The 15,013-nt window shown below is 34.7% G+C and overlaps 1 protein-coding gene across 3 annotated transcripts in view; it reads right to left on the bottom strand.

Annotated features, from left to right (window-relative positions):
* The window catches only part of VPS13B (vacuolar protein sorting 13 homolog B), a 635,560-nt gene that overhangs the window by 321,952 nt on the left and 298,595 nt on the right, over positions 1-15,013 (bottom strand). For 2 of the 3 annotated variants that reach the window (XR_013959339.1, XM_080646975.1), the window contains exons 26-28: positions 4,391-4,562; positions 3,758-3,872; positions 1,486-1,627 (exon numbers count right to left, since the gene is read on the bottom strand). Coding sequence is in view for 2 of the 3 variants with exons in the window: in XM_080646975.1 (XP_080503101.1) it covers positions 1,486-1,627; positions 3,758-3,872; positions 4,391-4,562 (429 nt within the window). In the remaining variant the exon portion in view is untranslated. Of the gene's footprint in view, positions 1-1,485; positions 1,628-2,163; positions 2,231-3,757; positions 3,873-4,390; positions 4,563-15,013 lie in introns of all 3 variants that reach the window. The other variant, XM_080646974.1, reaches the window with a different exon arrangement.

Raw genomic sequence — 15,013 nt, 5'->3', positions numbered from 1 at the left:
TCTCCCTCTCTGAAATCAATAAAAATATAAAAATAAAAAGATTTAAAAGAAAAAAGATAAAGAGGGGGGGAAAAGAATGAGTGAATACTAGCTGGAGTTAATATATAATTACTTTTCATAGCATAATAATCAGTATTTTATATGATTTAAGATTAAAATTTAGGAAACACTAGTAATTAGGAAATAATAATAAAATAAAAAATAGTGCAGTTGATAAAAAATTTTAAAGGATATTAATAATAATTTTGCAGGCTATTTTTCAGGAATATACATTAAAATTACTAAGAATGTTTTCCATGGACACTAATGAACCTTCAAAGATAAGAAAATAAATCTAAACAGAACTTTCTCCAACCAAAGCCACATTAAGAGACCTATTTTTTCCAGACTAGGCTAGAAAAAAATTCAAAACTCAAAACAGAAACAAGCATTTGCCATGCCAATAAATATTAAAGATTAAATCTAGGAACAAAATTATTTAAAATACTTGACTAAGTTTTTAAATTCTAAAGATATATGCTTTAAACTTCTTTTGATTTACAAAAAAAGGGGGAAAGAAGTAGACAAATAGTTTACACATGCTAAGAAAACATCTAATGTTTGCAATAATTTAATAAATTCTTAAGATAATAACTATTACCATTGTGATAATCTGCTCTTAATAATTTAAAATACATGTATTTTTACTGACTTAAAAATGCCACTTAGCCCTGGCTGGATGGCTCAGCTGGCTGGAGCATCATCTTGTACACCAAAAACGGTTCTGGATTCCATTCCTAGTCAGGGCACGTACCCAGGTTGCAGGTTCGATTCCCTGAATAATGTTGTTCTCATATCAATGTTTCTCTCACTCCTTTCCCCTCTCTAAACATCAATAACATATCCTCGGGTGAAGATTTTTAAAAAGTCACTTAAAATTATTAGCTTAGTAATATATTCAGATACACTGTACTATTAACAGAAACCAGGTTCCAAACTTCTAAAAGTCAATGTCGTACAGTCTAGTGTTCATTTTCTATCTAGTCAACGAAGGACATACAGCCTTTCCCAGATTCAAGAGGCTACCACATAAGGTGCTTTGAATTATTTGTGAAAAGGAAATGGCATAATAAAAGATGGGAGGAGCAAACTGAGTAGAAATCATAAAAGGAATGACAAAAGCAATATGGTCAACTCTTGATCACTCAACACATGCATAATTTAAAAACATATTTAACATCCGATTTTAACTTTTTATGGTGATTGTAAAATTAGTTTGTATTCACAAAACCAGGGGAATACATAGTATAAGCAAGTAACCCAGAAATAAATCAGATTACAGTGGAAAACCCGTCTATAATTTAAAAATTAATGATAGCTCATTTATAAAGTAAGATGGTACAGAGAGAAAGGAAAATCAAGAGTTGACTCTATGAGTAGTTAAATCCCTTCTCTGGGTTCCTGTTAATGGGAGTTCTGTAGCATAATTTAAAAATGATTTCTTACAGAAGGAAAGAAGCCAGAGCAATTACTGAAAGGGTCCTGCTTGCTGATGGGTCGAACCAACAAGGTGCGTCTGTTCAGCTTGTCAGTACAGGAAAGGAAGACACCTCCACATTGCCCCAGAGACCAACACTCTTTCCCAAGGCTTGAGGTGATGGACAGGAGCAAAGAAAGTGAAAAGACAAAAAGCAATAAAAGCCATAAGCAAAACACCTCGATACTTTTAATTCTGCTCAAGTTTTACAGGTTTAGATTTGAGCCACTGCTAGGTATGACTTGTGTCTGGACCATCTTCTGCAAAAGCCATTGTTAATGGAAATAAACAAAAATGATGTATTTTTAGTGTAAAATGACTACTTTTAGTTTATGATAAAAGCATCCACATGGCTCACTTATGAATTAGAAAAACTTCTAAAAAGTCAATATAATAACACATTAATGATAAACTATATTAATAAAAGCAATCTTACCTTTGACCTTTGGAAACATTTACTTGTTATTCAGGAAAAATGGTTACAAAACAGAAGCAACTAAAAAAATAGTTTTATTTCACAATGTAATTTTGGAAGGTCAAAAATTATACCGAGCTCTAATTCTTGTAACCATTTGTCCTACTGCATGAAAGAACAAAGATAAACAGTTTATACTTTCAAAAATTCATAGTTACTAAATGAGTCTCACCACAGGTTTTTCTTTGCACTGTAGAAATACTCCTTCAAAATGTCCTGACTGCCAACCTTCCCCTGGCCTGGAAAACATAAGTTCACCTTATCTGTTCTCTTCAATTATTCTGAATTTGAAAAGTGAGCATATATAACTATTTCAAATAATAATGATGTAAACAACACTACGAGGAACTAAAATGTGGATCTGACAACGCAATCAATACAACAATTTACTTAGCACCACACCCTGGTAGTTCTGCACAGAAACATTTGTCTTAATGATAAATTATATATTTATTTGGTTAAGTATTTATTTCTATCTTACCCATGAGACTGAGGTCCACAAGGGCATGATTTATGTCTATTTTTGTTAATCACGATATATCCACTGTCTAGTAGAGTGTGACACATAATATACATTCAATAAATACTTTGATTAAACAAAATGAATAAATTATCTAAATACTTAAAACTATCCTAAATTTCACAGTGAAGTCATAGATGATATAGAACAAAGATTGTAATATTTACATCATAAAGAAATTATTTCAGCAAATTATTCATGTATCACTTGCAAGAATTATTTTGATATAGAGATACATCATTTAAAAGGAACAAAAGAGCTAAATCAAAAATCAATTAATGATTCACTATTAATACAATAAGAACAATTATATGCTTGGCAAGATAATACTATAATAACAGGGCTTAAAATATATACAGCAAAATATTTTGAACTTCACAATTATGACCCAATTTTTCAGCTGTGGCAGTTGGATAATTAGTGACATGAGCAATATGATATATGTAATAAAGGATAAAAATTCAAATGTTTTAATGTAGAATAAGAAACCTGTTGAATAAAAAAGACTTTTTTAGGGAATATAATACATCAATAAAGGTATACATCTATATGTGCTTCTGCAAGTACTCAATAAATAATTTTTGAATGAATATAATGCATTGAGAAAAAATAAATAAGGCTGCTGATATAACAAAATACAATGAAATTTAAAATATGATGCGATTTGGATTTGGATTTTTATTTGAGAAAAAAATAACAAAATTGCAATATAGTTTTGTGAAAATACCTAAAATTTCAATTTTTACTACCATTATTTATCATTATAAACAAATTATATTTGCTTATAATCATACTTTTCATAGAAATTTATTAGGGAAGGAAAATATGAATAGTCTCCAGAGTGCAAAGGGACATGAGATGTTGCTTCATTTAATCTACATTATACTGTTATAGGGAGTGGCTGGCAAAGATATAGCAAAAACCAAAGCCATCACCTGTGTCCCAAGTATCTTAGCAAATAAATGACCCACGTAACAAATGTCAGAGATAATTAATAAAAGCAGCTTATGTCATTTAATATGGCAATGTGGATATTTATAAACAAATTTGCCATTTTATGAAACAAAACTTTATTCCACATATGAATGAATACAAGTAAAATTAACCAATTTATCTGTTAAGAAACCTCTTTGAGAATAATTATAGTATTTCTAAAAAGTAACTAACCAATATAAATGTAAAAATTCTTATTATACTTGGTTCAAAGAAAATATAGCCTTTCCCATAATCATGACTCTTTACTTACCTGCTTCTGTAGTGATCAATATTGAAACTTTCTACTTTACATTTCACTTTGGTATATACATCCTGGACATCTATGGAGGCACTGAGGTCTTCTAGTTCACTGACCATACAAAGCTCTGCAATAAGAAGTGAACATTAATTTCAATACTGATCCACGATCAATGGCATGTATATTCTTGATATCTACAAAGGGACTGAGACTTTCTATTCATTAACTACACAAGATTCTGCAATAATAAGTAAAATTTATATCAATATAGGCCTCACAATTAAGATTGGATATCTATTTCAAAATTGGGGAGTTAGTGTTCCTAGTTATTAGTGTTTTATGTGTCATATTTGATATCAGTCATTGATCTTTGCAATACTTTTAGTGACAATGACCTAATACATCAATATGACCAAGAAGAAATAACTCGTGGCTTTTAGGATGAATTTTAATACAAACAAGACAAAATTTAGGTATAATATTCAATGTTAGTATTGCTAATAGAAATCACGTGAATTAGATCTGATGACATTTATTTAATTTAAATGGCAATGACAAATAAAATGAAGTCTACTATGATTTTTTTTTCTAAAAATAGTGTTTAATATTTTATCTTTACAGTACAAAAGAAAAGGAATCCTGTACCTGTGCCTTTATTATCAGGATCTGGAGCAAAGAGTTTTATCGTAATTTTGGGCAGCACCCACTGCATCCATAGACTAACACGTCCACTGGATCCACCAATGTTACTTGTAGTTTGTTCCAAGGTAACAGAATCGGAGAATGGTGAATCATCACCTGCTTGTACAGAATCTCCCTGGGTTGACAAAAGACAACAACACTATTTAACTTAAAAAATCTTTAATTATTACCTATAACTTTTCCATATGCTAATGCTAATCATATAAATGGTTATGCTAATACATAATGCTAATAAAATAAACTAATAATATAAACATATACTAATCAATATACTGAAGCATGTTATTATACTATTTGTTTAAAATATGTGTATACATATTTAAACATTAGTAAAGTATTTAAAGTTAAGTCTAGTTGACAGCATGATGTATTAAGTTAAGAACTTCAGATACTAGCCATGTGATTTAATCTTTCAGATTGAGTCCTCTTCTGAAGAAATGGTTATTATAATAATACTAGTGGCCCGGTGCATGAAATTCGTGCACATTAAAAGGGGATTAATTAGAGGAAATAATTTAATATTGCTATTTGCCCTTTCTCTATAATAAAAGTATAGAGATGAAAGAAAATTAGTGAAATGTATATGAAAACGTTCCTCCTGTAAGAGTCTAGGGTGCACCATGGGACCCAGAGTCAAGTCCCCACCCACCCACATGTGCCTCAAAATCGCGTGAGACCCAGAACCGGCCGGCCCCTGCCCCCATTGGGCTAGATCCAGATCTGGCCAGTCCCACCCTTGTCAAGCCCCACTGGGCAGGGGATGAAGCCTCAGGTCCCCTGGCCCAGCGCCAGGACGAGGAGCATGACCTGAGGTCCCCCAGCCCAGACCAATGCGGGGGGCGTGCCTTGAGGTCCCCCATCAAGCCCCGCCAGGAGGGGGACATGGCCTGAGGACCCCCGTCAAGCCCTACCAGGCAGGGGGGCGCAGCCTCAGGTCCCCCGGCCCGGCACTGGTGGCATAGCCTCAGGTGCCCTGTTAAGCCCCACCGGCAGGGGGGTGCAGCCTCAGGTCCCCCGTCAAGCCCCGCTGGGAGGGGGGTGTGGCCTGAGTTCCCCCGACCCAGCACTGGGGGGTGCATCTTGAGATCCCCTGTCAAGCCCCGCTGGGTGGGGAGCAGGGCCTGAGGTCCCCTGTCAAGTCCCAGCAGGCAGGGGGGCACAGCCTCAGGTCCCCTGGCCCGGTGCTGGGGCGGGGGGGTGCGGCCTGAGGGCCTCCGGCCTGGTTCCAGGGTGGGGGGCACGGCCTGAAGCCCCACCTGGTGGGGGGCGCGGCCTGAGGTCCCCCGGCCTGGTGCTGGGGCGGGGGAGCAGCCTGAGGTCCCCTAGCCCAGCACCAGGATGGGAAGTACGCCTTGAGGTCCCCCATCAAGCCCCGCTGGGTGGGGGGCGAGGCCTGAGGTCCCCTGTCAAGCCCTGCCAGGTGGGGGATGTGGCCTGAGGTCCCTTGTCAAACCCTATGGGGGCAGGGGAGGGCGTAGCCTCAGGTATCTGCTGATTGCTCGTTAAGGCTCCTTATGGGAACTTGGCTTCAGCTGTGGGTGCAGCCATCTTTGTGACGGAGTAGTGGTCAATTAGCATATTCCCTCTTTATCAGATAGGATTTACCTCTTAGAGTTGTTAAGATTAAATAAGAACATGAATATAAAGTGATTACCTACAATAAACAATGTACAAATAATAGGTATGATTATCACCATCAAGCTTGACCGATACTTAGAAATTGTACCCTCAAATTTTTAAGAATTTGGTATCCTACACCCTTCTTGTCTTTCTCATTTTGTCATCTTTCTAATTTTAGCACATTTTCAGGTGCTATATATTCCTAACTTTTAACTTCTAGCTCCATCTATGCCAAGGAGTAATTTAGCAACAGCCAACAGTTAGAACAAAACATCCCCTAAAACTGGACAGAAGACAACATGATCAGTATATTGTTTTCTAAGGAGAGTTTCCCAGACCAATCTCTTACCTGAACCATTACGTTGGCTCTTAGAAACAGGAATGATAAGAAAAACCTCAAACAAAACAAACCTAAAAACCCAACTTTCATTACCACAAGACATTTATTTACCTTGACGTCAGATTTACAGCATCTTTTAATCAGAATAAAACTCAATTTCATTGAATCCCACAAGGAGACCAAATGGGGAAGACTTTCACAAAACAATAGGTACGTGTTTATTGTTGGAATAGTTAAGCACTGAGCACAGTAAAGCAATAGTGTCCTGTGATTTACAGCGACAAAAAATTATAGACTTAATCCTGAAGATAGTATAATCATTTCTTGATCCAATTACATGAAGCAAAGCAACCAGCTTACTGTGTAGTGATGTTTTCATATAAATGCTTCTCCAAAATAAGTGGTCCTATATCTGCTATAATTGAAATTCCTAGAATTTGAGAAGCTATAGAAAAATTCGGGTTTTTGGTTAGCTGTCTAAAATAACACAGCATCCAATGAAAAGCATAAACCAATTCCAGAAAAGGATGCATTTTACAAAGTAAAATTCAATAAAAGACAACATATTATAGTCAGTATGCCTTTCTTTACAGATAGGTTCTTAGGTCAGAAGCATTCATAAATTAATTCTCCCTCAAACAGAAGAATATCATAATCACAGCCTGGAAACTGCAGAGAAAAACAGCCATTTCATATCAATGAGATAGTGATTTTTCACAGTTAGGCATATTCTCTATGAATGCTAAGAAAACTCTGGCTGCAAATTTAATAAGTAAGCACTCCTGAGGAAAAGTTTTGCTTTCCTTCCTCACGGAGTTTCAATTTTCATTTTGGATTTACAACATTTGGTGCAGCATTGCTAAATATGTTTATGCATTAATTTTCTGCTCTATTTCCAATTCTATAGCAAAATCGAACCAGAATTGGAGATGCTGAACTATTTTCCCACACCTCTATGCCAAGTTCCAAAATATACAGTTTAATTCTTTCACCATTTTGTTGCAAATTGACCAAAATACTGAGTTTATTTTCCTAGCTGAATTTATCTTTGTTCATCTGGAAGAGCAAACACTTCAGCCCTTCATCCTTGGCCTGTTTCAGACCTCAGGGATGATCATAGTTTTGGCCACATTGCTATTCTCCCTTATCAAAATAACTCCAGAGTTCTTGTTCAATCACGAAACGTCCCAAAGGGCTAAACACTTCCACCACTGTTTGTACTTAAGTCAACAGTAACAAGTGGCCTGCTGTGGTTTCCACTACCTTTGCTCCCATTATTTCAATGCAAGGGTGGGAAAAATGATTAACTGTTTTTTAAGCTCAGTACTTAAGCCTCTCACTCATATTTCCCCCTCTACACCACCCAGATGGATATTCAGGAAGCTAGAGCTATATTCACTGAAAAGTATGGTGCTCCCTATCAACATGTCAACATGAAAAGAATTACTCATAGTTTAAAGTATAAATCATCCAAGAATCATATAAACAAATACTTCTACTTAATACAAACAATTGTTAAGAGTGTGCTTTTTAAAACTAGATTTATGGTAAATTCTTTACAGTTAAACAATTTAAAAATAATAGTTTTGACCCAACTCACCAAGAAAGAACTATACTTTAAGTAGTAAATGTTTTAACATTTTATGAACTTTTAAAATGCAAATATTAATTATGAATTTAAAAATTCAAAATTGCAACTTCAAAGTGGTGCTCCGATATATGATTGACATAAATAAGCACAACTAATGTAAGGTAACCTCAGATTATATCTACACAATAAAACTATTTGAAATTTAAAATCAAGGAAGCCAATAACTGAAAAACTAGAGAGATTATCTGAAAATAAATGCACTTTGAACAATTACTAGATACTAAGAAATGAACCACTTTATGCTGATGAACCATTTTTTGAGAACAGGGATGCTAAAAGTAACCTTAATTCCTTAATCAGTAAAGAATACAAGTCAAAGTTTGTCATGAACCTAAACTTCCACACTCTGGAGCTTAATCTGTCAGTTCTTACTTTAGGGTATGTTGTAAATCAACATTAGCACTCACACAGCATTTTAAATTTTTCTAAGCTTTAAAATTATTTCTTATACAAATGCTGTGAATGAAGATGGCCTATCAAAGACATTACTCATACATACAAGAAAGCAAAAATGGAAACCTCTGGCTGTGAAATTAACAGTGAAAAGGTCCCCCAGGCTGGTGATCTTTGAGTCCCTCAGAGAAGCAAATACATAAAAGTCCCTTTGGGGGGGACCAGGCCATCACCACTATGTAAGACCTTCGTAGAGAAAGTCCCATTAAAGAAGTTCTCCCAAAATAAGATTACATAACACATAAGGAAACAATCTACTACAAGAAACAGAAACACAACGAAGAGTAGGATTAGACTCTCAAGAAATGCATGTAACACAGCTGATAAAAATACAAAATAATTATGTTTAAAACAATTAAAAACATAAAAACAAACAAAAAATAAGCTCATATTCATAAGTATATTTGTACTGACTTAATGAATATATACATCTCTATTCCCTGTACCATAATAAATCAGACTTAATTTCATCATAATACGAGTTGATTATTCCCAAATTATTGAATACCCATATATCAAAAAACAATGTGTGTGTAAAATGTATTCTGTACCAAGACCAGTTGCTTAAATTAGTGTTATCCTTGGAAAACAAAGACAATTAGCAACAGATCATGGTGAAAGGTTTATATGCCACATCCATAATGGCATTGAAATAATATAACCCTTATTTGACATCTTGACTTCTGAACCAATGGAAACTTCTCAATATAAATCATTTTACTTCTAACCTACAATGTCTGACTAAACACTTTTTTTAAAAGATGGAAAAAAGCAGCATAAAAAATACAACTAATATGGAAATAGAAAAGGCAACAGAGGGTCAATTTTTCATCTTTTGCTATTTGGACAAAATTTATTAGAGCTGAAACAATGCTAGAAGTTTTCCTTCACACAAAAATACTATCAAAAGAGAAAATTGTGTTCAACTTAAAATACTGCCTACTATTTAAAAACTTAAGTGTAATATTTATTCAATTTAGTACTGGAAGTCCTAGTCAGAGCAATTAGGCAAGAAAAAGAAATAAATGGCATCCAAATTGGAAAAGAAGTTAAATTATCTCTGTTCACAGAGGACATGCCCTTATGTAAAAAACCCCAAAGATTCCACATGTAAATAAACTGTTAGAACTAATAAACAAATTTAGCAGAGTTGCAGTATACAAAAGCCACTTGAAAAAATCAGTTATTTTTTATATATTAACAGTGAACAATCAGAAAAATATTAATAAAGCGATTCCATTTAAAATAGCATAAAAATAATGAAATACATAGCAATAAACTTGACCAAGGAAGTGAAAGATTGGCATGCTGAAAACTACAAAATATTGCTAAAAAATTAAAGAACATGCAAACAGATGGAAAGATGTCCCACGCTCATGGGTTGGAAGACTTAATATTAAGATGGCAAGTTACTATTAAATGGATACAGTTTCAATTGAGAAAGATGAAAAAGTTTTGGAGATTGATGGTGACAGAACAATGTGAATGTACTTACTGCCATAAAATGGTACACTTAAAAGTGGTTAAAATTGTAATCTTTATGCATATTTTACCACAATAAAAAATGACAAAAAAGTTAACTGGGACATAAAATCATTCATTTATAGTAACAAAAATAGATCATATTTACTTAGCACCTATAATAAATGTTTATTAGTTTTATTTGATGAATATTGTGCCACTGGAATGGGATTCAAATTTTTATTTTATCATTAGTTTTAGTTCATCAATGATTAGCATAAAATTCATTTTCCAGGAATATAGAAATATCAGTGTTGGACGTGGTAGCAGGATCAAGATCCTTGCTTGTATTTCCTTTACATTAACTGCATTATTGTTCCATGTCCATCCAGTCTTTACCATTCATTGTCCCTCTTTTCTAATAATCTTCTAACTTAAAACTTCGTATATATTCAAATAACACATAAACTAAGACCTTCCAATTAGATGAGATATATGTAATACCAAATAACCTTTTCAGTTAGTATTACCTTGCTGATTGTCATAGGAATATACAGTGACTGTGAGAATTTACACACAAAATTCATACTTTTCCAGAATATAAAATAAGAGGGAACATATCACATTTCATTTTATGCATAATCTTGATAACAAACTGACCAAAATATTATGAGAAAGAAAAGTTAAAGACCAGTGTCTCACATGACTACAGATACCAAAATCCTAAATAAAATACTAGCAAATACAATCCAGCAAGATATAAAAAGGAAAAAGTTTCACCACCAAATTGGATTTATTCCAGAAATGCAAGATCAGCTTAATATTTGAAAATCAATTAGTATAATTAGCCACATTAAAAAAACAAAGCAGAAAAACCAAGTACATAATCATCTCAATTGAATAAAAATATCAAATATGAAAGACTATATCTATTACAAAAGGGGCAAGACCTTTATAAAAAAACTAAAACCTTATTGAAATTTAAGAACACATATATACAAAGAGGGATAGCATGTTCATAGCAAGTACACACTGTCAGTTAATATTAGTAGTAATACATTGAGATGGATATTAATATTATCCCCATTTTTATAGATGATGAAGCTATGGCACAGAGGTTAAACAATGTAATCATAAGTTGCAGAGATAAAACTCAAGTTGTTTGATCCCAAAGTCTTCACACATTCCATTAACTTAGAATCACACTGAGATAACCTGATCCAATCCCAACTATGTGTGACACTTCAATTCGCTGTGTTTCAATTTTCTAATACATAAAATAAGGATGCTGGTCGAAATAATCTCTCCAACAACTCCATTCAATTATATAACTGTAAATTGATGGAATTAAGAGAAACATCTTTCCTCCTTTGTCAAATTCTGCAAAATTATATACCAAAGTCAGAGGAAGGTTGTCTTAGGAGAGAATCTATGACAAAGAGTGGGGAAACAGCAGACACAATTTAGCTAGTTTTCCCTGGGGGGGGAAGTTTTGCTGTTGGAAAGGTTACTATAGAAACTAAACACACTACTCTAATTTTCTTTTTTCCCCCCTTTGGTACCCACATTCTCTGCCAAATCTTAGAAATATGCTTGAACACATTTGGGGATAATATTAAGTGTCACTATAATTCTAGACCATCCATACTAGTACTAAGCAAATCCCATTAAAATGACATAAATGTGCTTTTTTTAGTCAGAAAATCAGCACTGAATAAAGCATCTTTAAAGATTCTGGATTCATTTTCTTTCCTCCATCTCCTAACTGTTATACCAAATGCCTCAGTTATCAACATATTTCAACAGGTAAAGAAAAATTAAAATAGCATATATGGCATTACATAGTTTTGAAATGGTTTGTCAGACACAGTCATATAACATGTATATAATTTCTTCGGGGTAAAATTCTATCATTAAAAGTCAATTAAACCTTGTACACCAATGTTCATAGCAGCATTATTCATTATAGCCAAAAGGTAGAAACAACCCAGATATCCATCAATAGATCAATGGATAAATAAAATTATATATATATATATGATGAAACAGTACTAATCCATTGACAGGAATGAAATCCTGACATATGCTACTACATGGGTGAACTTTAAAAACATTACCCTAAGTGAGATAAGCCAGACACAAACAGAGAACTATTGTATGAATCCTCTTATACAAGGTACCGAGAATAGGCAAATTCAAAGTGACAGAAAGTACAATAGAGGTTACCAGGAACAGGGATGGGAGAACAGGGAAGGGGAATCATCATTATAATAAGTACAGTTTTAGTTTGAAATAATGAAGAAGTTCTTGAAATGGATAATGGTTATGGTCACACAATACTGTGAATATACTTAATGCCTCTGAATGGTACATACAAAAATGGTTAAAACAGAGCATTTTAGGTACTTATATTTTACCACGCAAAAAATAACTACAAAAAGTTAATCAATGGTACTGGGAACCTAATATAATATGTACAAGGCAGAGAAAGGAAAACCAAGAAAGACCAGTTCTTAGTACTCAATGGTGTTTAAAACATTTTAAAGCAAGCAACATGGCAAACTAATTTGAAATGAACATTTTTCTTTTCCACTACAAAAGCAAAGAAATTTTGGATAAAACACAGTAAAAATTTGTTTTAATACATGAAAGTGCTGTATGTTTTTTCTTTGGCCTAGCCCGTGGTCGGCAAACTGCGGCTTGCGAGCCACATGCGGCTCTTTGGCCCCTTGAGTGTGGCTCTTCCACAAAATACCACGGCCTGGGCGAGTCTATTTTGAAGCAGTGGCGTTAGAAGAAGTTTAAGTTTAAAAAATTTGGCTCTCAAAAGGAATTTCAATCGTTGTCTTGTTGATATTTGGCTCTGTTGACTAACGAGTTTGCCAACCACTGGCCTAGACCTATTCTCCATTTTCCAACCTCTGTGCCTGGGAGTGTAACCCGTATGAACAATATATATCCGTACTCTTGTCCTCTGCTTTCTGGTTGGTTTCGATTAATGAGGGACAGTGCCAGGAGACAGAAACGAGGGAGGAGCAAGAAGTTAGGGCATTTCTTCCCTGTTCGGATAACCTCTCCCTCCCTGGCTTTAGCCTAGTGGTAGCAACTACATCCCAGTGTTAGTGGATCCAGACACTGTACTACCTCCAGTGGTTTCCCTGCCCAGTCAACACCATTTCCTTTTATTAAACGCTCTTATACTACTGGATTTAACAATGCTTTCTTTTCCTGACTAATTCAATAGCCAACCCTGAAATAAGTAAATGCAAATCTCGAAGTATCAGAAATGCAGAGCAAACACTAAATCATGGTAATGAGGGTAACAAGAGGGAAGTGAGCCCATGGTGGCAAATGCAAGTGTCAGTTTGGTAAGGGTTTAGGGGTTGCACAATGGCATTCAGGGACTGGAGACAAGGCTTAGGGCCCGAGTTAAAGAGTCCTTTGCATAGGCCTGCGGCCAAAAAGAGCTGCTTCTTTAGCAAAAGGGACTTCACCGGACTGAAGAAATAGCATAGATGTATTCTATAATGGGCACCAAAGTGGGAGGGAGCAAGGTAGAAAAACACCAACCTCTCTCTCCTCTCTTTCTGTAAGCTCCTGTTTGTAACACTCCCCAAAGGATTAGAAATGGCTAAAAAATCAAAACAGAACAAAACAAAAAACTGAGTAAACTGGAATAAAAGAAAGGAATTGAGGAAATGACTGGAAAGAAATACAGAGAGCTAATGAGAGTAGAAGGGACAGGGGAAAAAAGTGGTTCAAAGACAAAAGGGTCTCTGGTTAAATAAGTTTGGAAACTACATCATTCAATAAAGTTTAATTGTTTTCTTTACTGCAGGAGCTTTTGTATTCTATCAATATTTGGAATCTCCAAGAAAGAATGAACTGCTTTTACCCTAGAAGGGATATGCCCCATCGACTTCCTAAGGGCACATTTCTACATTCTGCACCTATGCTTCATGGGGGGTGGGGGGGGGGCAGTAATCCCATTACTTAGGTCTTGGGTTTCTTAGATTTGGAATGAGCAGGGATAAAGAAGTTGCCTCCGCAGGGGTCAAACACATCTACTACACATCTTTTAAAGGCTCAAAGCAACTAAAGAAAAATGCCCTTTAACTGAGTTTGTTCGCCTTTACAAATGTGTAACAAATTTGTAAGAAAAAAGAAATGAACACTTCTTTACTTGATTCTTTTTCTTATTCTGTATTTTGCCAATAGTTTTGTTTCCAGAGGAAATTATACCTTTATACAAAAACAAAAACATAACTTCTATCTCCATCTATTATAGTATAAAAGTTCAGCCCTCCAGAGGGTGTTTTCAAAATGTCTTAGGGTGTTTTGGGTTGATTCAGTGATTGAGTGTCACTACTGGCATTTAAGACTCTCACAGATACTCATGTAGCTGAAAATCCTGTTTATAATATTTGGACATAAAATTGAATTCTGTTTTAAACCTAAACAATGTATTTTTTTGCATTTCTGCTTGATTTTATTATACACTAAGAGTTCTAAAGGCAACTACTGAAATGAAAGGAAGACTAAACTTTGTTTGAAACTTTATTACTAGTTTGTCACTAATTTAAAAAATCATGCTACAAACAACACCATGGTATTTAATATAGACCTACAAAAATCTATTTGTACAAGTCAGAGTCACAGTAATTATATGTATTTGATTATGTTGTTATGTCTTCTAATGTAGTCATGCCAGAGTATTAAATATGAAAATACATATCATTGTACCTTAAGTTACTTTCCTTTTATTCTGTATATTTTGTATAAATATTATATATTTTTGAGATTATATGTATATGTGGGTTATTTTTCATTTTCATTTCAAGATAGTGAAGGAGGCACAATAAAATATTTGTTACCAAAAGGAGCACTGGCATGTTGGGTGAAGTTAGGGCAGTGGTCGGCAAACTCATTAGTCAACAGAGCGGCAAACCGCGGCTCGCGAGCCGCATGTGGCTCGCAAGCCACAGTTTGCCGACCACTGGGTTAGGATGTTAAAAATGAAAAATAAGGGGCCCCACTGGAT

Source organism: Plecotus auritus, assembly GCF_963455305.1.
Source record: "Plecotus auritus genome assembly, chromosome: 11".
In the NCBI taxonomy this organism is placed as follows: Eukaryota; Metazoa; Chordata; class Mammalia; order Chiroptera; family Vespertilionidae; genus Plecotus; species Plecotus auritus.
Note: the sequence above shows the minus strand (reverse complement) of the source record. Positions and strands in the feature narration are given on the sequence as shown.